This window comes from Mus pahari, chromosome 1 (genome assembly GCF_900095145.1).
Source record: "Mus pahari chromosome 1, PAHARI_EIJ_v1.1, whole genome shotgun sequence".
NCBI classification, from domain to species: domain Eukaryota; kingdom Metazoa; phylum Chordata; class Mammalia; order Rodentia; family Muridae; genus Mus; species Mus pahari.
Genome location: NC_034590.1, coordinates 1,895,331 through 1,919,923, shown reverse-complemented (window position 1 = coordinate 1,919,923; position 24,593 = coordinate 1,895,331). Strand labels below are relative to the sequence as shown.

Below are 24,593 nucleotides of genomic sequence, written 5' to 3'. Positions count from 1 at the left end.
GTTGTTGTTATGAGACAGATTCTTGGTATATTAGCTCAGGTTAGCCTCAAACTATGATCCTCCTGTCTCTGCCTCCTGAGTGCTGGAGTTATAAGCATGTACTACCACACCCACATGGGCTGCATTTTGAGTGATGGGTAAGTGGTGGTTCTATTGCAAGGCTACAAAGTAGGCAGAGGCATGGGTAGGTGAGAAACAGCAGTGTGCAACCAGGAGGGTTCTCTGTCTCCCAGTCATAGCACTTTGCATAGCAGCATGGGTAAGTGGTTGGTTGGGTCTGGCCACTCCAGCTGCCCTCATTTGCTGAGTCCTCGCTGTAGGTTGGTGTATTATTAGGCAGTGTCTTTGTCTGGAAGGCGCCTTCTGCTGAGTCTCTGAATGAGCAGGCCTGCCGGCAGTTGTCAAAACACATGATGCTTGGCCAGAGGCTCCATGGAAGCCCTTGGCACCCCGTATGGCCTTTGCTTACACCCCAGGCATGGAATGTGCTCTTGCATGTTCCTGGCGGGCTGCCCATTTCTGTTCTGGGGGCTCCTAGGAGAGCAAAGGCTTGGGTTTTCCCAGATCCTGCCGTGGGAGGGAGAGGGCCAGTTTCCCCAGGGATGCCTGGGCTTGTTTGTATTAACTGATCTGAGCCGCTTCTGCGGCACAGATAACAGGCTCCAGCTTGCAGGCACTGAGTGGCCCTCCACTTGGGTGTTCTGCCATCATTGGCAGTATGCTGGGCTCTGGGACTGCCGCTTCTTACTTTGTAGCTCTCTTCCAGAGCACGTGCTTTTATCATCTACCTGATCTTCAGAAACTTCCCAGGTACTTCTTACCTTTCAGCCACCCCTAAGGCACATCCAGTTTCCAACATTTGGAAGAATGAACTATATAGGGAGGCCAAGGTGTTTGACCTGTGAGGCTGCAAACTATGGGTCAGAATTGGGGCTCAGAGTTCTGCCTTACAGAAGAGGGCTTAGCTGCTGGGTTACCTCAGCTCCAGTGAGGGTTGGTTTGTAGAATACTTTGCTCACCCAGTAGTTTTGCCCCAGGTCATATGTGTTCAGTAAGGAAGGTCACAGCTAAGGTCCTGCTGAGGCAGGATGCTATGTAAAGAAAGCCTCTTGGACTTGTGTCTGCCTGGGAATGCCTCTTTAACAACCTGCCTGGATCACTTTTAAGATAAGGAAAACATAGCTGAATGTGGTCCCATTGCTTACATAATCTCAGCATTTGGGGAAGTGCAGGCCAAAGGACTAGGAGTTCAAGGCCATCCTTGAGTCCAGCCTGGACTACATGAGAACCTGTCTGTCTTAAGGCATGATGTATATAGAGGGTCTGTCCTGCTTAGTGAAAAGCCCTGATGCTGGCTTACCTCCATCCCTTCTCTGTTCTTCTTCCCTAGACCTTCACAGCCTGGTGCAACTCCCATCTCCGGAAGGCCGGCACTCAGATCGAGAACATCGATGAGGACTTCAGGGATGGGCTCAAACTTATGCTTCTGCTGGAGGTCATTTCAGGTAAGGCTCAGGTAGTACTGTGCAGCCCATCCTGTACGCTACCCTAGCAGGCAGTTTCAGCCTGTGTGTAGGGCTGGGAGTGGCTTAAGTGGCTGTGAAGATCCCCCTCACCACCTGTCTTTTCAGGGGAGCGGTTGCCTAAGCCAGAGCGGGGGAAGATGCGAGTGCACAAGATCAACAATGTAAACAAAGCCCTGGACTTCATCGCCAGCAAGGGAGTCAAGCTGGTATCCATCGGGGCAGAAGGTAAGCGGGGGGGGGTTTGCTAGGCTCCTAGATAGGACTTCTGCGTGCTGAATGAATACAGGAAGCCTTGCTGGTAGTGAGTAACAATGGCACCTACACTTGATAGCGTGGAGGCTCCATGACCTCTACACCCTTAAGCGAAGCTAGTGTGTACCGGGAGTGAGGAGGAACTCTGAATTGGCCCCTGAACACATGACTTTGTTTATGTCTGTCAAGAGCACCTCTTCCTGGTCCATATGGGTAGAAGGAAATACAAGCAGGAAAGGGGAGTTAGTAGCCTGAGCAGGACATTGGAGGAGGAAGCACAAGGTCAAAGGTCAGCCTTAGGCTTGGCTCCAGCTGCGCAGGCTGAATGCACGGCTTTGGACACCCAGGAACCCACTGTCTCAGCCAACCCCTCCTGGAGCAGCGGCTCCTGGGGCCCTGGGGTTGAGTTCCCAGGCGAGGCTGCCAGCAGCTTCTCTGCTCATTAGTCAAAGCAGAGTTTCTTGCCCTGACATCCATGTTGTCCCAGCTTTTAGAAAAACAAAGAAAACTAATTTGTGTTAATGACAGGACTGAGAATTTGGCAGGACGATAGGCCAGAATGTGTGCCTCTGGGTTCCAAGGCCTTGCCCCAGCCTGGGACCTCTGTGGAGGGGTGCCAAGCCTTGCATGCCACAGTAGAGGTAGCTGGTGTTTGTTTAAAAATCAAAACCCAAAATTCAGTCAGACCCAGAGATTTTATGTCCTTGCATGGATCTTTCCTCCGGGCTCCGAGCCAGCCCTGGGCTCTCACAGCTGCGTTTGCTTTGCTCAGAGGCTCATCTGTGAATACAGAGGGTAAGGGGGGGGGGCCCGGCTTATGCTCCAGTCTCCACTTCATTTGGAGGACAGCTTGGTCTGCAAATGTTTCCTCTGTGCGTGCTCTAAGTGATCCTGTCCCAATCTATGACTGTCACATGTCTAGACAAGGGTAAAGGGCAGCTTCTAGAAAAATGTTGGCTGGCCTTGCCTGGCCCCTCATGGTCTGGCAATTGAGGAGCATGGCTGCTTCTTCCCTAGGGTTGTGAGAGGGGTGGCAGTTTGAAGCATAGCTGCAGGTCACAGAGGCAGCTGGTGAGTGTGTGATGAGAGTCCTCTTCCTCCTGGAACTTTGGCCAGCCTATACCTGTGGCAGCTGTGAGATTGGTCATGTCCCTGACTGAGGAAGCCTAGCCTTTTTTTTTTTTTTTTTTTTTTTTTTTTTTTTTGGTTTTTCGAGACAGGGTTTCTCTGTGTAGCCCTGGCTGTCCTGGAACTCACTCTGTAGCCCTGGCTGGCCTCAAACTCAGAAATTCACCTGCCTCTGCCTCCCAAGTGCTGGGATTAAAGGCGTGTGACACCATGCCCGGTCCTGAAGCCTAGCCTTCTTGAAGCTTAGGTTTTTTGGTGGGAGAGCTAGTTTGGCTCCATGCTGTAGCAGGCTGGTAATGAATCCTGAGAAAGACAGAGCAGACATTCCATTCCTCTGCCTCCCCTAGAGCTCAAGTGGTAGAGTGTTTGCTTAATACTGTACTGGAAAGGAGCTTTAAGCAGGGACATCTTCTGTGTTCAGAGGCAGGCTGCAGTGTAAAATGGCTAGGTGTTTTGCAACAGTAACTCCCTGCTAGTCCTCTTCCCAATTTCCAGCTCAGCCTCTTCAGATGTTTCTCCCAGCCATTCCTCCGTCTGTTTCCCAACCGTGTGCTTCAACAGTCTCTTCTCCCCGTTTTCCCAATACTAGCAGCTCCAAACTACAACTGTCCTAGCCTATCTGCTCAGCTCAGTCTCCTTACATCTTCTCCACCAACTGTCCTCTCACTCTGCTAGCCCCATTCCTTTTTCCTCTGCCTCAGCTGGCTCTTTTATAACCTATCCTGTCCAAGAGACAATCACCATTGAAGGTTATAGTCTTAAGCAGTTCTAATAGCTAAGCTTATTTTGTTTTTTTTGAGACAGGGTTTCTCTGTGTAACAGAGCCCTGGCTGTCCTAGACTCGCTTTGAGGCTGGCCTCAAACTCATAGAGATCCACCTGCCTCTGCCTCCCCAGTGATGGTGTTAAAGGTGTGGGCCACCAGGCCCAGCCCAGCTAAGTTAGAAACTGGGGCTCCTTTAAAGAGCCAGGTGCACAAGATAAATCACACTACCCGGCAGGGTCACTAGGAGGCAGCACTGTCGAGTTGTGCAGAAGATTGTATGGGTAGTCGCAAGATGATTGGTAAGGAAGTGACTAGTCCTTAGTAGGTGATAGTATACCAGTGGACTGACAAAAGACCCCCTTAACCCTGAGTGCAGGCTGCTTGCATAAAGATGGAATTTGACCACAGTAGTAGTGGATGACAAGTTTGAGGCGAGGACAGTCTTTGGAGGAGTGGTTCTGTGAGCTGGATCATTAGTGAGCCGGCCAGTGGAGAAAAGGCCTTTGTGGCTAGGAAGCTCTGTTCAGAGGCTCAGGGACGGTGCCAGCAGGCTTCTAGAATAGTACTGTCTAGACTAGAGCATGCTCCTAGTAAGGTAGGCTGTGCCTTGGGGTGAGGCAAAGAGTTTGGCTCTCACCAACAGCCTTCTTTCTCCTTCCCTTTGTTCTGTGTGCAGAGATTGTGGATGGCAATGCAAAGATGACCCTGGGAATGATATGGACCATCATCCTCAGATTTGCCATCCAAGACATCTCTGTGGAAGGTAAGACGTGGCAGAGAGTACTTCTTCACTCTCCGCAGATGGGATGAATTAAGAACGAGATGGCACCATTGTACATCCGGGTGACCAGAGCTGCAGAGCAAACTCAGGATGGAGTTGGGCCTGGTTTTATCTTTTTCAGCTCCACACACCTGTTGGGGGTGTGCATTCTGGCCTGCATAGGCCACCCAAAAAAGTTGCCCTTTCTACTTAGCCACTGTGTGTATGCACCACAAAATGAGAAAAGCCATGAGGCCAATATCTGGAGGGGCTCCTGGGTGTTGGATCACCATGGTGACCAAGATAGATATATTCATGTCTCCATAGGTCTTCCAATGTGAAGACAGCCAAGTTACCCAGAGGAGAAGATGGTACTTGTTGGAAACAGCCTGAGGCTAGTCTCCAGGGCTACTCACCATGTGGCCTAGAGGCTAATGACAGCTAGACAGGGATGGGGACTAGGTTCAGATTCTGCCCTTACCATTTTCTAGAGTGGTCCCAATGACAAGGCTTCTTGGGGTTGGGCTCCGGGTGATGGTGGGTTGATGGGCAAAGATCACCCACATCCAGAATGTGATCGGCTACCAGTGCTGCTGTTGTTAGGATGTCGGTCCTTTCCCTGGGGTTTGTTTGTCCCCAGGCCTGAGACTGAAAGTCCTGTTAGCTTGGGCCATGTTCTGAGGTTTAATTTTGAGCTCACCTGCTGTATGCTTTGCAGAGACCTCTGCTAAGGAAGGACTCCTCCTCTGGTGCCAGAGAAAGACAGCCCCATACAAAAATGTCAACGTCCAGAACTTCCATATCAGGTAGGCACTCAGTAGCACCTTGCTGATTCTGGGATCCAGGTGCTTCCTCATACCCGGCTTCCCTTGCCATGTTTTCATCCTGATCTAGGATAGCAAACCTCAGTAAGTCCTTGACCTCCTGTTGGTGACCGTGTGCCAGCTGAGGCAGAGGAAAAAGGAATGGGGCTAGCAGAGTGAGAGGACAGTTGGTGGAGAAGATGTAAGGAGACTGAGCTGAGCAGATAGGCTAGGACAGTTGTAGTTTGGAGCTGCTAGTATTGGGAAAACGGGGAGAAGAGACTGTTGAAGCACACGGTTGGGAAACAGACGGAGGAATGGCTGGGAATTTTGGTAAGTTTTCAGAGGATATGTAAATGCTGGAGCCCCAAGAGGTGAGGTGGGTGTTTTCGGTGGTCTTTTAGGTGGTTGGTTGTAGTTTTTCAGCAGCCACGGTCAAAAATGAAAGTCCCCTGTCTGGTCCTAGAGGAGACTGAAGTTGCTTAAAACAGCTACTGGCATTCTAGCACGTCTCAAACCATAGTCAGGCTTCCTCTTCATTTTTACATTTCAAGAGAAGCCAGCGCATAAATTGCTGTTGTTTTAACTTAGAAGAATGTGCTTTCCAACTGCTAAGATGAGCAAAACTCAGTCCAGCCACACGTCTACTGACCCTGGGTGAGGGAGGCAAAGGATAGATGAGAGAGAACAGGGTCTGTGCCGTGTGAGGCCAGGGCAACAGGAGGCTACTGTCTGCCTGGGGGGATACCCCCTGAACTTAGATTCATTCAACACATGACTTTACTGTTGTCTGGAACAGGATCCACAGGGCCCTGCTGTGTCACTACATGCTGATTCTGTTCTGTCCTTAACAGCACAGGTCCCCCTTGGTGGCTCTTTTCAGAGTATATCTTTTGCTGCTTCTACACACAGGGCAAGGGAGAGGCTCTGTCTAAGTCTAAACACTAGTTGGACTGTTGATTCCAAATAGTGAGGTGGTGGGAAATGAGTGACTGTTCTAAGCAGGTGATAACAGAACTCCACCCTAGAAGGAACCAATCCTTGCAGCAACTCAGGAAATAGACTGGCTTTGTAGAGATCATTTTGTTCTAGGGACCTTCTAGCTACCCAATATCCAGGCACTTAGCCCTTGACCTGTACCACCATGACTGGGTCAGCAAGGATTCAAAATCCCACCCACCTCCTCTAGGGGGCTGTCTCTTGGTGCAGCCTAACCTTTTGTTGTGTTTGTTTGTTTGTTTGTTTGTTTGTTTTTCCAAGACAGGGTTTCTCTGTGTAGCCCTGGCTGTCCTGGAACTCACTTTGTAGACTAGGCTGGCCTTGAACTCAGAAATCCGCCTGCTTCTACCTCCCAGGTGCTGGGGCTAAAGGCGTGCGCCACCACGCCTGGTCATATTTTTGTTTGTTTGTTTGTTTAAAGATTTACTTATTTTATGTATGTGAGTACACCATAGCTGTCTTCAGACACACCAGAAGAGGGCATCAGATCATTACAGATGGTTGTGAGCCACCATGCGGTTCCTGGGAATTAAGCTCAGGACCTTTGGAAGAGCAGCGCTCTTAATCGCTGAGCTAACTCTCCAGCCCCCAAATCAATCAATACTTTATTCCAAAGTGTCTGGTTCAGAGTTGTGTTTAAATCTACTACAGTATCATGTCCCTGCAGTGCTTACCACACACTGAGCCTGCTGTATATGGGAGTTAAGCATTGCTGCGGGCCCTCCCAGAACAGCAAGGATCTGTAGCTGCTCTCTACTTCTTTATGGGTTCTTCTTTTTCCTTACCCTTTATCCCCCAATTTCTTTTCCCTAATACTAGATAGGAGAGAAACGGAGTGAGGGAGATCAATCCCTGAGCCTAATTTCTTTTTTTTGTTTCTTCTTTGACCATGGCTGCTGAAAAACTACAACCAACCACCTAAAAGACCACCGAAAACACCCACCTCGCTTCTTGGGGCTCCAGCATTTGCATACCCTCTGAAAACTTACCCAAATTCCAAGCATCATGCAATCACAGAAATTATCTGCAACTAAAAAATGCTTCTGCTAGAGCAAGAGGCAAATCACAGTCAGCTGCTGCGTACAGTCTAAAGCAGCCCCATTCTCCCCACACTTGGGATTAAAACAAAAGCACATTCTTAAAATATTTCTGTTTTTTTTTCTAAACAAAATTCTAGAATTCTCAAAAAAAAAAATGTCACTGCAGGGACCGCTTTTTTTTTTTTTTTTAAGATTTATTTATTTATTATATGTAAGTACACCGTAGCTGTCATCAGACACACTAGAAGAGGGAGTCAGATCTTGTTACGGATGGTTGTGAGCCACCATGTGGTTGCTGGGATTTGAACTCTGGACCTTCGGAAGAGCAGTCGGGTGCTCTTACCCGCTGAGCCATCTCACCAGCCCCCCAGGGACCGCTTCTTAACCTTTGCATTCTCTTACAGCTGGAAGGATGGTCTGGCCTTCAATGCACTCATCCACCGACACAGACCTGAGCTGATTGAGTATGACAGGCTGAGGAAGGTGGGTATCTCTGGTCTCCACCCCCAAAGCCGCCCATCGCTGACCTTCACAGCTGAGCTCCTGACTAGCACGGGGAGCCGTTTGATTTAGCTTTCATCTGCTCACCTCCTGGGCACGCTCGGGCACTGTCAAGTCCTCTGTGGGCATTGCAACTGGCTGGGTTGTTTTCGGGTCTGTCTTACTTGACCATTGATCCCTTCCCTTTCTTGACCTTCTGGATTCTAGAAGCATTCTTCTGTCCAGCGGAGGAAAGAGGGAATTTTGAACCTTCCCATTGGCCACCATTTCCTGTGCAGAGTTTTGCTCTTTATTTGCTTACACAAAGCTGAAGTTCTGGCCTCTTGGGAAAGGCAGGGAACTATGTCCAAAGCACCCAGCCATCTGTGCCATACGAGGCTGAGTTAAGGGCCAGACATCTGGAGAATGATGGTACCCTAAGCTGCTCTGGTGTGGGAAGGGCCCCTGGAGATGGAGAGAACTCGAGTCGGGGGTGTCAGGGGAACACCTGCATCCAGCCTGCTTGGGTGTGGTAGGAAGGAGGATTCTGTTGTATCGGAAAACTAGTGAGGGCAGTGAGGTAGATCAGGCCTGTTAAGCAAGCTGTGGCTGATGTTGCAGCAGTAGGATCAGGTGTTCTAGGTAGGGACACACACGCACACACACACACATGGATGTTCTTCACCACACACGCACACACACACACACGAGCCTTATGGTTTCTCAAGTCTGAACCACACCCTCCAAGGTTCAGAGCACAGGGTTTAGCTGAGGCCTGTGGCTGGCTGGCAGTTCTCTAGAGAAAAGGTTGTAGTCCAGCTTTGGACAGGACTTGTTTTATGCAGCCGGCCTTCCCTGTATAGCAGCAGCACACCAGGATGAGAATCCCTGAGACTCTCCAGCCCCGTCCCTCCAGGCTCCCCCAGGCCAGCCCTTCGCCTTTTACCGTTGCCTGGGTCCTGTCCTGATGGGTGGATTCTGTGCTTATTCTAATGCCTCCCCAGGATGATCCAGTCACCAACCTAAACAATGCATTTGAAGTGGCTGAGAAGTACCTTGATATCCCCAAGATGTTGGATGCTGAGGGTGAGTACCTCCCTGTGTTCACTCAACACCATGTTTCCTTGGGCCTTATCTCTCTGTACCTAGCTTTCGCTGGGTTCCACAACTCATCAAAGCCTCAAGAAAACCTTGGGGAGCTAGCTGGCTGAGCCAGGGTGAAAGGCTGGGTGAACTGGTGTGGCCAGATGCAGTCAGAATAGCAGGAAAGGGAGGGTGGTCAGTGCTTCAAGGGTCAGTTTTCTGGTACCACAGAAGGGGCAAGGAGGCCGAAGAGGCCAGCTCCTGGCTTCCTGTGAACAACTCTGGCCTTTCTCCTGACCAGCCAAAGGCCTGGGGTCTGGAGCCTGCCAAAGTGGAATGTTGTTTTTTCCTTTTCCGGCTTTGCTCCATTTCCCAGCCAGCACCACCCCCAGCAGGACCCATGTCTCTGGCCTCTGGTGGCCTTTGGAGTTCGCTGTCCTGCAGCCCCTTGAGGCCATTCCATTTGAGAAAGGAAGTGGCTTCACTCCAGCTCAGTTCCCGCAGCGTAGGCCTTTCCTGAGACCATGGGGGAGGTTAGGATGTAACTGAGCCCATCCAAGTGAGCAACTGCTGTTGTTGAATCAGCTAAGAGGGTCTTTCCCCTGGCTTAGTTGTGGCTTTGGGAGCCTGTGGGTCCTAACAAGTGATCTCACCCCTGCTTGGGCCATTTAACCCTTGTTGTTCACTTACAGACATCGTGAACACAGCCCGGCCCGACGAGAAGGCCATAATGACATATGTGTCCAGCTTCTACCATGCCTTTTCAGGAGCGCAGAAGGTACCAGGCAGGGCCAGGCAGCCCTCCTTGCCGCCACTGCCCAATGCCGCCGCTGCCTTTCGCCTCCCACGCTCACTTCATTTCTCTTGCAGACGGCAGTGGCCTCTCTTGGACTGGAAGCCAGCTCCCTCAGTCCTGGGCATTGCCGCCTATCTAGTCCTTGCTCAGTCTATTGAGTGCCTGCTGTACATCAGGCTCTGTTCAGGCAGTGAGAACACAGGCAAGTTCCTGCTGCAAGAAAGCATATTTCCTAGTAGGTGAGACAGACAGGGCATGTGATCCGAGGACAGGGTGGTATGGTAGAGGCACCTGGGTCCTCTGGGAGCTGGGACCATCAGTTGGAAAGGGGCTTCACTCGAAACTGGGGCTGCCAGGTGAAGGCTACACAGGCAGGCCTCAGCAAGTGAGATGGCGCAGCTTGCAGAGGCAATGACTCGAGAGTCGGGCAAGGAAAGTTGAAAACATCAGCTGCCACAGGTCATTCTGCTGAGGGATTTTTTTTTTCTTTCATTTATTTATTCATTCATTCATTTATTTGGGGGAACCTTTTATGTAAGAGTTTTCCTTGCATGTATGTCTGTACACCTGGTACCTGGGGAGGTCAGGTGTTGGATCCCTTGGAACTAGACTTACAGATATTTGTCAGCCACCATGTGGGAGCTTGGGTTGAACCTAAGTCCAGCGCTTCTAACTGCTGAGCCATCTTTCCAGTTACAGGCTGTTTTCTTTGGTTAGGTTTGGTTTGGGGTTTTTTTGTTTTTGTTTTTGTTCATTTTTTTAGACAATGTCTCGTACATATAGCTCAGCTAGCTCTAAAGTCATGATGCTCCATGTGCTACCACCTGGGGCTTTTACTTGGGGGGGGGGGGCAGTGTCTTGATATAGTCCTGGCTGTCCTGGAATCTTGGAACTTTGTATGTATGGACCAGGCCAGCCTTGATCTTCCTGTCTCTGCTTGTCGGGTGCTGGGATTGCCAGTGTGTGGCAATGTTTGACTCTGAGACAGAGTCTGATTCTGTAGCAGTTCCTGAGTGCCAGGATTGCAGATGTGCACCATAGAGCCCAGCATCTTTAGGGGGTTATGCAAATGGCTGGTAGGTCAGGAGGCACGATTATGCTTAGGGCTTCAGAAACAGTCGCTTAACTTTTCACTTTTTTGGCCCCAAATGCAGCTTCTTTCATACAGTCTAGTTAGTTTTCAATGGCCTATTTGAAAATGAGGCTCCTCCCTCAGAGCGCAATGGCCTTTCTGTGTGCCATGGCAGGGCGTGCCCCCAGGTCTGAGTTCTGCTGGTTTCCGGTCCAGAGCAAGCGCTATTCTTCCCGCATGAGCCTCGGGCTGGCTGGCCACCTCCCTCCTGCACCTTTCACTCTCTCCTGTCTCTCTCTTTCTCTCTCTCTCTGCGCAGATATTGTAGGCACTCTGAGGCCAGACGAGAAGGCCATCATGACTTACGTGTCCTGCTTCTACCACGCCTTCTCGGGGGCCCAGAAGGTGAGCCAGGGCGGGAGCACCCTGTAGCTAGTCTTATGCTGCTTTGTGGGTTCTTTATCCCACCCTTTACACCCCCAGTTTCATCCCTATCACTAGATAAGAGAGAAAGGATAGAGTGGGGAGAGAGAAGAAATTCCTGAATCATGCCAGGCAGTGGTGGCGCACGCCTTTAATCCCAGCACTTAGGAGTCAGAGGCAGGTGAATTTCTGAGTTCAAGGCCAGCCTGGTCTACAAAGTGAGTTCCAGGACAGTCAGGGCTACACAGAGAAACCCTGTCTAGAAAAAACAAAAACAAAAAATTCCTGAATCTAATTTCTTTCCTTTTTTTCTTCTTTGAGCACAACTACTAACAAATCAAGACCAATCATGACCCTCAGGGACCCTAGGCATTTACATACCCTCTGAAAAGTTTACAGAATCCCAGACTTCACACAATCACAGCTGGCAGAGCCATCCATGCCTTTGCTAGAGCACAAGGCAAATCAAAGTCAACTGCGGAGGACAGTCCTGAGCAGCCCTATATCCCACACCTGATTAAAATGAAAACACTTTATCACTGCATGGTGTGGAGGCCCGGCTCAGCTCAGAGCCATCATGACCATAGGACCCATTGCCTCCTGTTTGGTCAGGGTTTCCCAAAGCCTCACAGACCTTCTTTTTTGGTTTTTCGAGACAGGGTTTCTCTGTGTAGCCCTGGCTGTTCTGGAACTCACTTTGTAGACCAGGCTGGCCTCGAACTCAGAAATCTGCCTGCCTCTGCCTCCCAAGTGCTGGGATTAAAGGTGTGTGCCACCACGCCCGGCCTCGCAGACCTACTTACATAGCCATCGGTGGTGGATGTGACACAGGGAAATAGAAGCCCAGATCACTGTAGACGATAGAGTTGGTGTATGACCCCTTACCTGTCAGGGACTCTACTCCAGGGCCACCTACCTGTGAGCCTCCTTTCAGAAAACTGTCTCCTGCCCAGATGCTCAGGAGGCTCCTGGGTGGATCAGGTAAATATGTCTATTCTGGTGTCTATGTATCTTGGCACTTCTGTGCCTTCCTGGTCTTGTATAGTGGCTTGGTCAACAGCATTGTGTTAGCGGGAGCAATGGTACTTGTTTTGGGAACGTTTACCTCCCTGGGCCCTCTCCAAGGCCTTTAACTGCCTGGGTCCCAACAGAACTCCTATGCACACCATTGGAGGAAATGGAGGCTGTTAGGGCTGGTGAGATGGCTCAGAGGGTAAGAGCACTGACTGCTCTTCCAAAGGTCCTGAGTTCAAATCCCAGCAACCACATGGTGGCTCACAACCATCCACAGTGAGATCCGATGCCCTCTTCTGATGTGTCTGAAGACAGCTACAGTGTACTTACATATAACAATAAATAAATCTTTAAAAAAAAAAAAAAAGGAGGCTGTTAGACCCATCTGAAAGAAAAAGAAACTGAGGCTCAGAGACACCACACCCGCTGTCTTCTGTATACTGCCTTCCTAGAACCTTACATCTAGTGGGGACCTCATCATGGGCAGCCTGACCTGGCCCTGCTTTGCCCCCTCTTGGCAGCATGGTCTTGCATAGGTTACTTTACTTCAGTTTCCCCATTTATAAGGTGAGAATCCTATTGCTCCTCACAGGGTTGGTCCAGGCATGCAGTAATGAGCTCCAGAGTTGAAAACAGTCTGTAGCATAGCAAAGGTGCCAAGTTCTTTTCAGGCCCCTTTCCTACCCACTCAGCATGGGTTAGGTCTCATATCTGGAGTGTCTTGCTGGAGGGAACAGAGAAGGAAGACATTAAACCACCCCACGCCCGCTGGTAATGAAAGCTGAGTGGGAATAGGTAGTGATGTGCCCTAGCTAACAGCAAGACTACCATTGGGCACGCCCACAGTGGCCCTCCCTCGCCTCATGCTATGATTCCTTTTTTTTTTTCCTACCAGAAATGCCCTGTGCCTGGAGCTAAGGTCTGGTAAAGGGATCAGTCACTAGCAAGAAAGTCCAGGACAGAGCAGTTGCAGTTATGGGGCATCTGGGCTCAGAAAGCTTGTGATCAGCATGTCCTCTAAGATAGAGGCCTGTGTAGTGAGGAAAATGGGGGACTCTGCTAGATTCAACTTTCTCATATGCGCCCCTTGGGACACCCAGCAGTGCCTTAAATTACTGCCATTTCCCAGAGGCCAGTTCAGTCTCCTCAAAGTATTTTCTGGGTGAATTCAGGCCTGGCACAGGAGAATACTGTCTTCCCTGTGTCTAGTCACCAAAGCATTCATTCTTCTTGTCTGCATTTAAATTCACCAATTCCCTAAAACGCCCTGTGCTCCAGCAGTGAAGTCCACCACCTCTGACTACCAGCACCTCTGCAGAAGAGTAGGTTAGAGCTGAGGTCCCAGGAGCGCGCGCAGTCAGGGTCAGACCTCTGGAACGAGTCCTGGAAGTGCACACTGCCTGTGGCTACTCTGTCCTGCGCCACATATGGATGGGAAAGCACACTGGACCTGCAGCCAACTCCTGAGCCTCTGTTTTCCTCCTCATCACCCTGTAGACCCTCTTCACTATTTCTGTTCCTGTTCTGTTGCTGTTCCAGCTCTTCTTGGATCTATGTTTTTGTGCTGCCTGAAAGGTAGCTGCCTCCCTTCTCCTGTGTGTCACTTGCCCCTCACCCAGGCTCCTAGTGTACAGCAGCCAACTCTATGTATCTCTCCTTCTGTGCTTCCCTTCTGCCTTCCTATTGTGACTCATACCCATAGAGCCCCTGTAGTCAGCCTCACCTCCGAGACTGGACAGTACCGGCATCCCCACACCACCCTTCCAGTGCGTTCCAATACAGTCCTGGGAACTAGAGGCCTGGTTCTTAGCAGGGGCTCAGGTCTTGCCACCCTTCTCAACAAAGACCCTGAAGACATGGCTGCTCAAGGCTACTTTACTGGAGATGCGCTTCCTCTCCTTTCCCTCTTTGGGGAGTGCTGTGGGTCTTGGACAACCTGCTTTCGGGGGACCTGCTTATTAGGAGGGAGGGTCCCCAGCCTCTGGCAGCCCTGACTGTGTGCTTCTCCACTCTAGGCTGAGACTGCCGCCAACCGGATCTGCAAGGTGCTGGCTGTGAACCAGGAAAATGAGCACCTGATGGAAGATTATGAACGCCTGGCCAGTGATGTGAGTGTGTGCTGCAGAGTGCTCCATGCCCCACCAGAGTGCTCAGCAGGGAGAGCCTGAATGATGGCTCAGATGCTAAGAGCACTTGTTGCTCTTCCAGGGAACCTGAGTTTGATTCCTCCCTTCTGGGGATACCAGGCACATAAAGTGGCACGTGGACATATGTGCAGGAAAAACCCCATACACATCAAATAAAAAATAGAGGGTTTTGGGCTGTTTGTTTGTTTGTTTGTTTGTTTTGGGAGAGAGGCAATACACAAGGAGACAGGAGTAGATGGAATCTCATGTAGCCCAGGCTTGCTTTAAACTTATGCTCCTCCTGACTCCTTCCCAAGTACTAGAATAGCAAACACTATTTTGCTGTCGAAGTAGATGTAGCATAGTAGTAAGATGATACTAGAAAATATGATATACAGAATGCGTGGCAACCACCTTGCCAGCCAGCTCTTGAGTCCAGAGCTTAGGTTCATACCAAGATGTTGAGATTCAGCTTCCTATGTTCTTAGAACCATGACTCCTGGACCTGAGGACTTCAAGGTTACTGGATTCAGGTGTGGATGTGAAGCGTGGGGCCTCCTGAATGTTAGGCAGGCACTCCCCTCTGAGCCATGTCTTCAGCCCCACCACCTGAGCCACATGATTTCGTGGACTGGGGAAACTTGAGAGATGTTTGACTGCCAACCCAAAGTGGCAACTTCTGCCCAGTTGAGGATTTTTTGGATTGTGTACTGGCAGAGCTAGCGCTGAGATGTAGTTAGTTGTTGGAGCTTTTGCCTTACATGCACAAGGCCCTGGCTTCTGTGGGGCTGATAAAACTAAAGGCGACACTGTGAGCTGTACCTGCCATTCCCAACCATAAGACAAGGTGGGATTCACAATGCACACTCAGCCTGGTGCTTCTGTTGCTGGTTTTGTCTTTGATGTTAAGAAGCCATTTCTGTGCCTTTACTGTTCTGGAATTGTTTGGAATGCCTAAACTGTTAGCCTGTTAGTGTTCTTCCCTGCCTTGTTAAAGATCAGAGTAGGTTGTAAGAAAATACTTGTCGAAAATACTTGTCGTTTTTTCTCCCAGTTTTCCATTTTGGGGTGCCAGGCCTTTTGTATGCACTGGCCATCCAAGTGAGGCAAACATATGTAGGCCTTTACCATTGTGTCAGGTACCGTTAAGGCCTGAGCAAGAGTCTCAGGGCCTGTGAGTTCAGCAGTCACAGTCCCCTGACAGTATAGAAGGGGGTCTTCTGGGAAGGGCAATGGACTTAAGCCACCCTCTTCAGTCTGGGCAGGGGAGACTGAGCAGAAAATAGGGGATGGCACAGTGCTTCCAGGCGTGACACACGTTCATAGACCTCTGCTGGGGCCCACGTGACACACGTTCATAGACCTCCACATCCCGCTTCCCTGTGAGCTGGGGAGGCAGGCCTTCCCGGCAGCGCCCTGAGCACCTCCACAGTAGCTAACGTGGCTTCCTATGTGCCCACAGCTTCTAGAGTGGATCCGGCGCACCATCCCCTGGCTAGAGGACCGTGTGCCTCAGAAGACTATCCAGGAAATGCAGCAGAAGCTGGAGGACTTCCGAGACTATAGACGTGTGCATAAGCCCCCCAAGGTGCAGGAGAAGTGTCAGTTGGAGATCAACTTCAACACGCTGCAGACCAAGCTGCGGCTCAGCAACCGGCCTGCCTTCATGCCCTCCGAAGGCAGGATGGTCTCCGTGAGTTCACCACCACCTTGGGCCCCACAGTAGGATATAAAGCTTGGCTGCCATCGTTCTAAATCAGCCTTTGGGGCAGGGATGGTGATGGGTGTGCTTCACATTCCTGACTATTTCTTCTGAGGTTTTACACCCAAAATTCTCTGCACTACTACCCCAGCCATACCACAGTTTGTGTCGACCATTTGAATAGGACTCCAGGCTAGCAAGACACCTTTCAAGGTCTACTCAGCAGCGTCCATCCATTGATTTGCCCACCTGCCCACTCGCACTGAGATTCATTCAGTTAGACCAAAGCTATCAATGCAAAGGATCCAAGTTCAGTCCCTAGGATCCATGTTGGGCAGTTCACAACTACCTGTAATTCCTGTCCCTGGGGGGTTCAGAGCCATTTTTTGGCCCCTGTAGATACCGACATGCATGCATGCGCCCGTGCGCGCGCACACACACACACAGCATCTGTCCATGCTGGTCCATGTAGACAGCTGTTGCAGGGCTGGGTCAGGCCGGCCTCTCCCCACCAGCATCCTGTGAGACTTCTGCTCTCTCCTACCCCACAGGACATCAACAATGGGTGGCAACACCTGGAGCAGGCTGAGAAGGGCTATGAAGAATGGCTGTTGAATGAAATCCGTAGGCTGGAACGGCTTGACCACCTGGCAGAGAAGTTCCGGCAGAAGGCTTCCATCCATGAGGCCTGGACTGATGGTATGCTTCCCATGCTGCCTTGCTCTCTGTACCAGCATACACGGTCCCTCTCCTGGCTGCAGAGATGGGTCTCCCTCTCACCTCTCTGGCCTAAGATGGCTTACGGGTGAGCTCCTCCTGGATTATCCAGGAACAGCACAGCAAGGCTCTTCCTGTGCCTTCACACTTGGAACGGTTTCCAATCCCAAGGTCAGCCTACCATGCTGTCTGTGACTGGTCTTCACAGCACCTTGGCCAGTCACCAAGCCTGCTTCCCAGCAGCCCTGCCACTGCCTTTCTGACTCAGGATGGAGAATCCCGTAACAGCCTTGGCCCTTGGTTGAGACCCATTCCATCGCTGAGATTCCAGATTCCTGGGAGACTTAAAGCCCTTAGAAAATGCCCATGAAAAGCCAAAGTCATGACGTGACACTCCCATAGACAAGCTGCCACTCAGTGGAGGCCCTGGGCTCAGTCTCACTGCTAAGACATAAATAGCTCTCCAAAAGACACCTCCTCTATAGCACCACCAGTTCTCCACCAGTGCTACCCCATGCACAGTTCCACAGGGAGCCTCCTTAGCTCCTTAACCATGTGGGCATATCGTCCCAACTGCAGCCGGATGCTGAGCACCACTACACTCTGCTCTCATGTTACCTCAGCCCGGCTGTTGTACAGAGCAGGCCAAGGAGAAAAGACAGGAGACAGGTGGTGAGCTGACCAGGATAGGCTGGGTGCGGGTACTACCTCCTGACTCAGAAATGCTTCCAGAGTAGTCCAGATTACAGTACAGTGTGAGGTACTACTGTATTGAATATCCAAGCTTGGCTGTGCTTGGCCCTATGCACGGTAGTTTCCCAAGTGGGTAAGTCCTGCCCTCAGGCATATAGGCTTGCACTTCTCTTGTGAGGACCCTAAGTATGTAAGGAATGCCATAACTCCTATGCCCCATATGTAGCTAAGGTGTTTTCTGCTGTGTCTTGCCAGCTCATTTTCTAGATTATGCTTTGGTTCTCACAAAATGAGCTGGAGTACCCAACCTAGGGCTGCCAGAGGTCTGGTAGCTGGTTTCATGGGGCTGTGGGTGTAGTAACCTCTCAGAGCTCCTTCTCTGGGAATGCCTGGAGCCAGGCTTGCACTGGAGGGATCTGGAAATGAGGCCCACCGGCAACTAGACCCTTCACACACCTATCGCTTCCAGCGGTTGGCAGACCTTCTGAGCCCCCACCTGTATTCTAAATCACTGTGAGACCCCTGCCCTGGGGAGAGCTATCAGAAGTGGTGGGGCCTGCCCATGTGGGTGGCTTCCAGAGGGGCTTGAGTGCCTGGGAATAAACCCAGACACCACTGAGCCCCACATACATCCAAGGCTGCCATGTAGACACACTTGCCAGTTCTCTGCTGAAACAGCTGAGGCTGAATTCTTCTCAGCTGCTATTTCTGGTTCCCACCCTTGGGAGAAAGCAATTTAGAGAAGGGAATTGCAAGCTTGCCTTGTGGTTAAGCCCTCAGCCTGGGGCGGGGGTGGTAGGCCTGTGGAGTCTGTTTTCCAAGTCCACCTCTTGCCTCCTGGTGCCAGCCCTGGCCTGAGGGTGGCTGGCAGTTGCTAGGCAGATGAGACTGGGAGTGGCTGAGTGGGGGTGGCTGCAACTCTTTACATTCTTAACCATCATCTTGCTAAAATTCAGGATATGCAAGGCGGCATAGGTGCTGTTGCTGGCACTATTTTACAAAGGGGAGATTGGCCAAGGGGTGCCAACTGTTTGCCAGGTGCTCTGGGGGCTGATCTGAGGGTGAGCCCAGAGGCCATTGGAGGCAGGGCTCCTTGAGGGAAAAGTGCAGGCCTGATTGCCATCCTGGCTGGCATGTCCCTCAGTAGCTTGTCCCTTACTAGCAGGCTGCTTGGGCTTTTGCTCTGGGCATGTAATTAGCCCGGCTCCAGGACTAATAACAGTGTTTCTCCCTTCCTTCAAAGGGTTTGGACAGCCCCACCCACTGTGCCAAGAAAGCGGGTGGGGTGACAAGACTGGGTTAGGACCACCACCCAGGAGAACTGGCTCTAAAAAGTTGGCACAGGCACAGCTCCTGGGCCCAGACTCCAGGCTTGTCCCTTTCCTGATCCCGCTGGGCCTGGCCAAAAGCCCAAGGCTTCTCCCAGTCACTGTCCTCCACAAATGGGTGTCTGTGACTTTTCAGCCTTGGTATCAACCCTTCTATCCTGGTTCTCTTACCAGTAGGAGATACTATTTAGAGCATAGTAGTTACACTGTAATATCTGTCTCAGGCTGTAAACACCAAGTATCAGTATTTTGTAAGTCTGTACAGAACTGCACAGAACATAAATGGGCTTGGAGATTCCCCAAGGGGCAAGGAAGAAGGTTCCAGTAGTTTCTAGGCTCCATCCTCTGGGGTAACAAATGTCCATTCTGCTGCACCTCTCCCCGTCAGACAGCTCTTTGACTATTCCGGTGTCTCTCTGCCACACCTGTAGGGAAGGAGGCCATGCTGAAGCACCGGGACTACGAGACAGCCACCCTGTCAGACATCAAAGCTCTGATCCGAAAACATGAGGCCTTTGAGAGTGACCTGGCTGCACACCAGGACCGCGTGGAGCAGATTGCTGCAATCGCCCAGGAGCTCAAGTACGTGTGCCCCTATGGCATCAGCTGCGAGCTTGGTTCTGTCCCCAGCTCTCAACCCCGCCTCCTCCTGTACACCAAGAGAGCCTCACAGAACGAAGGCTTCTGCCCGTGCTGTCTCAGTACCAACAGGCAGAAGGGACCTAGGTTCTCCAGCACAGGCATGACCTCAGACTCTAAGGGTGCCTGTCTCCCCAGCCTTCCACCCTGTGTGGGGAGTGCTGTATAGTGAGCCTGTTGTTCTGCCTGCTCCTGTCCCTCCTGCTCAGAATACAGTCACTATAAGGGCTTCCAGGCAGCCAATGTCCCTCTGTTCCCCTGCCCAGTCACATAAATTTGTGCACACAGTTAGTACACTGCACCTCAAGAGCCAATGAATGGGGCCCTTATTCTACCATCACAGTGGCCAGCAGCAAGGAGGGGCCAGGGAGTGGGAGACCTAGCCCATTACGTCATGGAAAATCCACAGGCCCTGAAGGGAGCTCCCAAAATAAGATCCTTGGCTGGAGCCGCTCTTTCCGCAGACACCCCCACCCAGTATTCACCCCAAACTTGAGCAATTCTGCAAGGCCTTCCCACCCTTGCCAGTGGGACCACAGAAGCAGGGCTGGTTTCTTCCTGCTTCCCACTACAGTTGGCCACAGTTTGCACATTTGTATACCAGAGGTTTTTGTGACCAGTAACTTTGTTTGGTACCTCGGGGTTACCCTCCGAGACCTGCTTGTCCAAACCAAGGAAAGAAATGCAAGTGGCACTTTCATCTGAGTGACGGGTGCGATGCCTCCTGAAATATAGACTTGGAGAGCTGGGCTAGGCTGCTCTTCAGATACTAGGTCCCAGCCTCATGAGGCCTGTTCTCCTGAGGCAAGGTCAGGCAGCCCCAGAAACAACGTTCTAGACATGGCCCTAGAGGAAGGAGAGGAGGCTGGCTACCTGGGTGCCGTCCCATTGTTGGGTATACAGCGGGATCACAGAACTCTGGAGTCCATGCCTAACCAACAAGAATGTTACCTTGATCAGCCCAGCTTTTCTCAAGTCAGTCAAGCAAGTGCCGGGCGCAGTGTGTGCATGCTTCAGAGGGAGACAGAGAATGCACCTGCCTCTGCTGTGTCACTGTCTTTGAAGCTTAACTTTTAATGAGCCACATCAAGAGATTAGCAACAGCAATAAAATAGTACAGCTAGACGGTTTGTTTTGTTTTTTTCCAAAGACAGGGTTTTTCTATGTAGACCAGGCTGGCCTCAGACTGATCCTCTGCTCCTAAGTACTGGGATTAAAGACCTGGGTCACCACATCTAGCTTTAGGATAATTTTGTAGAAAGATTGTAACTGGTCTTCGTTAATTTGTGGGTTCTTCTTTCTCCCCAGGTTTCTCCCCCATAACTAGATAGGAAAGAAAGGATAGAGGAGAAAGAGAGGTTCCTGAATCTAATTTCTTTCCTCCTTTCTTTTTTGAGCACTACAATTAACAAACTGCAACCAGCCCCCCTGAACAACCACCAGCCCTGCATATAGGTCTTTAGCATTTATAGACCCCTGAAAAGTTCCCAAATCATAAATGTCATACAGTCTGCAGCTCTCAAAACCACGCCTCTGCTAAAGCATGAGGCAAATCATAGTCAGCTGCTGTGGACAGTCCGAAGCAGGCCCATATCCCTACACCTGAGATTAAAATGTTAAGATTAAAGCTTGCTTGCTAATTTGTTTGTTTTATTTTGTGTGCAGTGTTCCACCTGCACAGCCAGAAGAGGGCGCCAGATCTCATTATAGATGGTTATGAGCTGTCGTGTAGTTGCAGTGCATTTAGCTCAGGACCTCTGGAAGAGCTGCCAGTGCTCCTAACCTCTGAGCCGTCTCTCCAGGGATATTATGTTTTTTAAGAAACCAAAATTGTCACTACAGACAGAGCATTTAAAAATAGAACCTTTCAAGACAGCAACCCTAACATGCTAGTACTTTCAGGCTTCAGTAACCAAGAGTGTAAAAAGCCAACCTTCACCATTAGTGATTTGGCTCTTTGTTTTTTTGTTTAGTTGGTTGGTTGGGTTGTTGTTTGGTTGGTTGAGGCAGGATCTTTCTAGTTCATAAAGACCTGATTTTATAGCTTACTGGCCTTAAACTCACTCCTGTTTTAGCATCCTTGGTGCTAGAATTACAGTTATGAGCCACTGCAAGCTGTCTCTCCTAGATGTTGTTAAAATCAAAAGAGCAGCCTGGAGACCTGAGTTGGATCCTGTGATCCGCAAGGTGGAAAAGAGCTCTCGCCACAAATTTTCTTCTGACCTACACACACACACACACACACACACACACACACACACACACACACAAAATAAGACACAACATGACATATAATATGCCGAGAGACCTGTTCAGTTCTCAAGAGGACGCACTGTCCCGGGGACTAAAGTTCAGGTCTCAGGATGCACATCTGCCAGCTCACTGCCTGGGACCCCAGTTCCAATAGGTCCCCTCTGACCTCCATGGGTACGCGGGTCAGAAGCTCAGTAAGTGAAGTACTTGTTGTGCAAGCATAAGGATGCATTTGTATCTCTAGAGCAAATGTAAACATCTGCATGGTGGCATGTGCCTGTGGCAGCCTAGGGGAGGCGGGAACAAGAGGATCCCATGATCTCCAAGGTCAGGGAGAGACCTTGTCTCGATAGGGTGGAGAGGCACCACACAAGCCTGGCAACCTGAGCTTCATTCTCCTGAGCCCACAGAAAGCTGGATCCCCTGTAACCCTGACCCCTCTAACTGCCCAGGAGCTCTTAGGCTATGTAGCCCTGAAACGTAACACTGAAAGTTGTCCTCTCCACAACACACTATCATATTAAAGTTACTGTGAGGTGGGTGTGGTGGTGCACACCTTCAATCCCAGTCTTCAGAGTGTAAGGGAAGGAGGAACTCTTGAGTTCCAGGCAAGCCAGGGCTTTTCAGTGAGACTCTGTCTAAATGGGAAGAGAAGGTGGCATCACTGAGGCAGACACTGACATTGCTCTCCACCCTCCCTGAGTGTGCTTACGCCAACACAGTAGCATGGCTTCGGCCAATGCTGTAGCTGAAAGTAAAAGGAAACTCAGCTCCTCCCATCTGCCTGCTCCAGTCTGTCACCTGTACCCCAGGGCCTGAGGTCCCAGGGGTGGAGTCTGTGTATACACCCCCACCCCCACCCCCCACCTGCTGGGTCTCATCTCTGTCTGCTCCACAGCGAGCTGGACTACTATGACTCCCACAACGTCAACACACGGTGCCAGAAGATCTGCGACCAGTGGGATAACCTGGGCTCTCTGACACACAGTCGTAGGGAAGCCTTGGAGGTGAGGAGGGGTGGGTCACCGGGAACCTGATGCCCTTTAGTGATGTTGGGGACTTCTAGCAGGGTGTCTTTAGAGGCCCTGAGGTATCTGCTCACCAACTGACCTGCCTTCCCCGTCCCCACTCCTCTCTGCACACCACAGAAAACAGAGAAACAGCTAGAGACCATCGACCAGCTACATTTGGAGTATGCCAAGCGAGCTGCACCCTTCAACAACTGGATGGAGAGTGCCATGGAGGACCTGCAGGACATGTTCATCGTCCACACCATCGAGGAGATCGAGGTCCGCTCCACCACACCCTCTAGGGGGCGACCCCACCCTGCCCCCAGAAAGGCAGGCTGCATTCTTCACTCCTATTCTTCCTTCTAGGGCCTGATCTCAGCCCATGACCAGTTCAAGTCCACCCTGCCAGATGCTGACAGGGAGCGTGAGGCCATCCTGGCCATCCACAAGGAGGCCCAGAGGATCGCCGAGAGCAATCACATCAAGCTGTCGGGCAGCAACCCCTACACCACTGTTACCCCCCAGATCATCAACTCCAAGTGGGAGAAGGTGGGCCAGGCTCTCTGACATGCAAGGGCTGCACTGTCCAGGTGGGGAGGCTGTCACCTGACTTGTACTGTGACACATCCCACAGGTGCAACAGCTGGTGCCAAAGCGGGACCATGCACTCCTGGAGGAGCAGAGCAAGCAGCAATCCAATGAGCACCTTCGCCGACAGTTCGCCAGCCAAGCCAATATGGTGGGGCCGTGGATCCAGACCAAGATGGAGGTAAGGCTGCCCCATCCCAACCAAACACTGAACCCAGGCTACCTGTCAGCTGAGATGGTCATGTGGGTCCCCATGGTCCCTGTGGCCTTGGCAGCAGATTCCATAGCCTTGGTAGATCTGATCTCAGCTCTTACTGGTCAGCACCCCATTTGGCCTCATAGGACTGCGCTGGTGGAAGTTTGGCTAAAGATGGGCTAGAGCCAGTTGGACCTTGACTGTCCGATCTCAGCCCAGTGCTGACTTGCGGTCCACTCCTGTCCTCTCATCTCTGGTGATAGCATTCCCACAACAAATCGGTTTTGCTCACCGCTCTGTGTTAGACCCCTGTGGGGCTGTACTTAGTGTATCTATGAGGACACTCCTGACAGGCATGGGATAGTTTGTAAGGTAGCCATAGCGATTCTACCTGCCCCACTGCCCACGTGCTCAGGGTGCCAGGCACTGGACAGCCAGGGGCCTTGCCCTCCTTTTGTTTTTTCTTTCTTTTGTTTTTGTTTTTTTTGTTTGTTTGTTTGTTTTGTTTGTTCTTTGTTTGGTTGGTTGGTTTTTTCGAGACAGGGTTTCTCTGTAGCCCTGGCTGTCCTGGAACTCACTCTGTAGACCAGGCTAGCCTCGAACTCAGAAATCCACCTGCCTCTGCCTCCCGAGTGCGCCCTCCTTTCGTTCTTTATTTATTTTCTTGTTTCTAAGTAAGTAGCAAAATAGAGTTTTGTCATAGGGTGAAGGTGTGTGCACTCAAAGGGTGGAGGCACTTTCCCAGGTCACTCGGCCTGCCCTCCCTGAGTTCCCCTCTGTCACAGGGCAGGGCCTTATGGTGGGATCAAGAGTGGCTGGTGAGGTTAGATGTATAAAGCAGACTCTCAACACCAAAAAGTGGAGTGGGATCAGCAGGCCTTCCAGATGACACAGCAGCCTGGGCTGGCGTCACTCCCGGGGTCTTTCCTCCTTGCAGGAGATCGGGCGCATCTCCATCGAGATGAACGGGACTCTGGAAGACCAGCTGAGTCACCTGAAGCAGTATGAGCTCAGCATTGTGGACTACAAGCCCAACCTGGACCTGCTGGAGCAGCAGCACCAGCTCATCCAGGAGGCCCTCATCTTCGACAATAAGCACACCAACTACACAATGGAGGTGTGTGCCACTGCCCGGGAGAGATGGGCTGTCACATGCTCTCACCTTTCTAACCCATGTGGAAGTTACCAAGTTATAGACAC

The 24,593-nt window shown here is 51.1% G+C and overlaps 1 protein-coding gene across 5 annotated transcripts in view; it reads left to right on the top strand.

The window, feature by feature from the left end:
• Actn4 (actinin alpha 4) overlaps positions 1 to 24,593 on the top strand; it is a 70,756-nt gene that overhangs the window by 42,425 nt on the left and 3,738 nt on the right. For 3 of the 5 annotated variants that reach the window (XM_021222163.2, XM_021222155.2, XM_021222172.1), the window contains exons 2-17: positions 1,391 to 1,505; positions 1,632 to 1,751; positions 4,348 to 4,434; positions 5,150 to 5,237; positions 7,678 to 7,756; positions 8,758 to 8,839; positions 9,529 to 9,614; positions 14,157 to 14,249; positions 15,730 to 15,960; positions 16,521 to 16,668; positions 19,139 to 19,289; positions 22,498 to 22,606; positions 22,748 to 22,888; positions 22,976 to 23,158; positions 23,244 to 23,378; positions 24,331 to 24,510. In XM_021222163.2, the coding sequence (XP_021077822.1) occupies positions 1,391 to 1,505; positions 1,632 to 1,751; positions 4,348 to 4,434; positions 5,150 to 5,237; positions 7,678 to 7,756; positions 8,758 to 8,839; positions 9,529 to 9,614; positions 14,157 to 14,249; positions 15,730 to 15,960; positions 16,521 to 16,668; positions 19,139 to 19,289; positions 22,498 to 22,606; positions 22,748 to 22,888; positions 22,976 to 23,158; positions 23,244 to 23,378; positions 24,331 to 24,510 (2,028 nt within the window). Of the gene's footprint in view, positions 1 to 1,390; positions 1,506 to 1,631; positions 1,752 to 4,347; positions 4,435 to 5,149; positions 5,238 to 7,677; positions 7,757 to 8,757; positions 8,840 to 9,528; positions 9,615 to 11,023; positions 11,110 to 14,156; positions 14,250 to 15,729; positions 15,961 to 16,520; positions 16,669 to 19,138; positions 19,290 to 22,497; positions 22,607 to 22,747; positions 22,889 to 22,975; positions 23,159 to 23,243; positions 23,379 to 24,330; positions 24,511 to 24,593 lie in introns of all 5 variants that reach the window. The other 2 variants (XM_021222181.2, XM_029545873.1) reach the window with 1 other exon arrangement.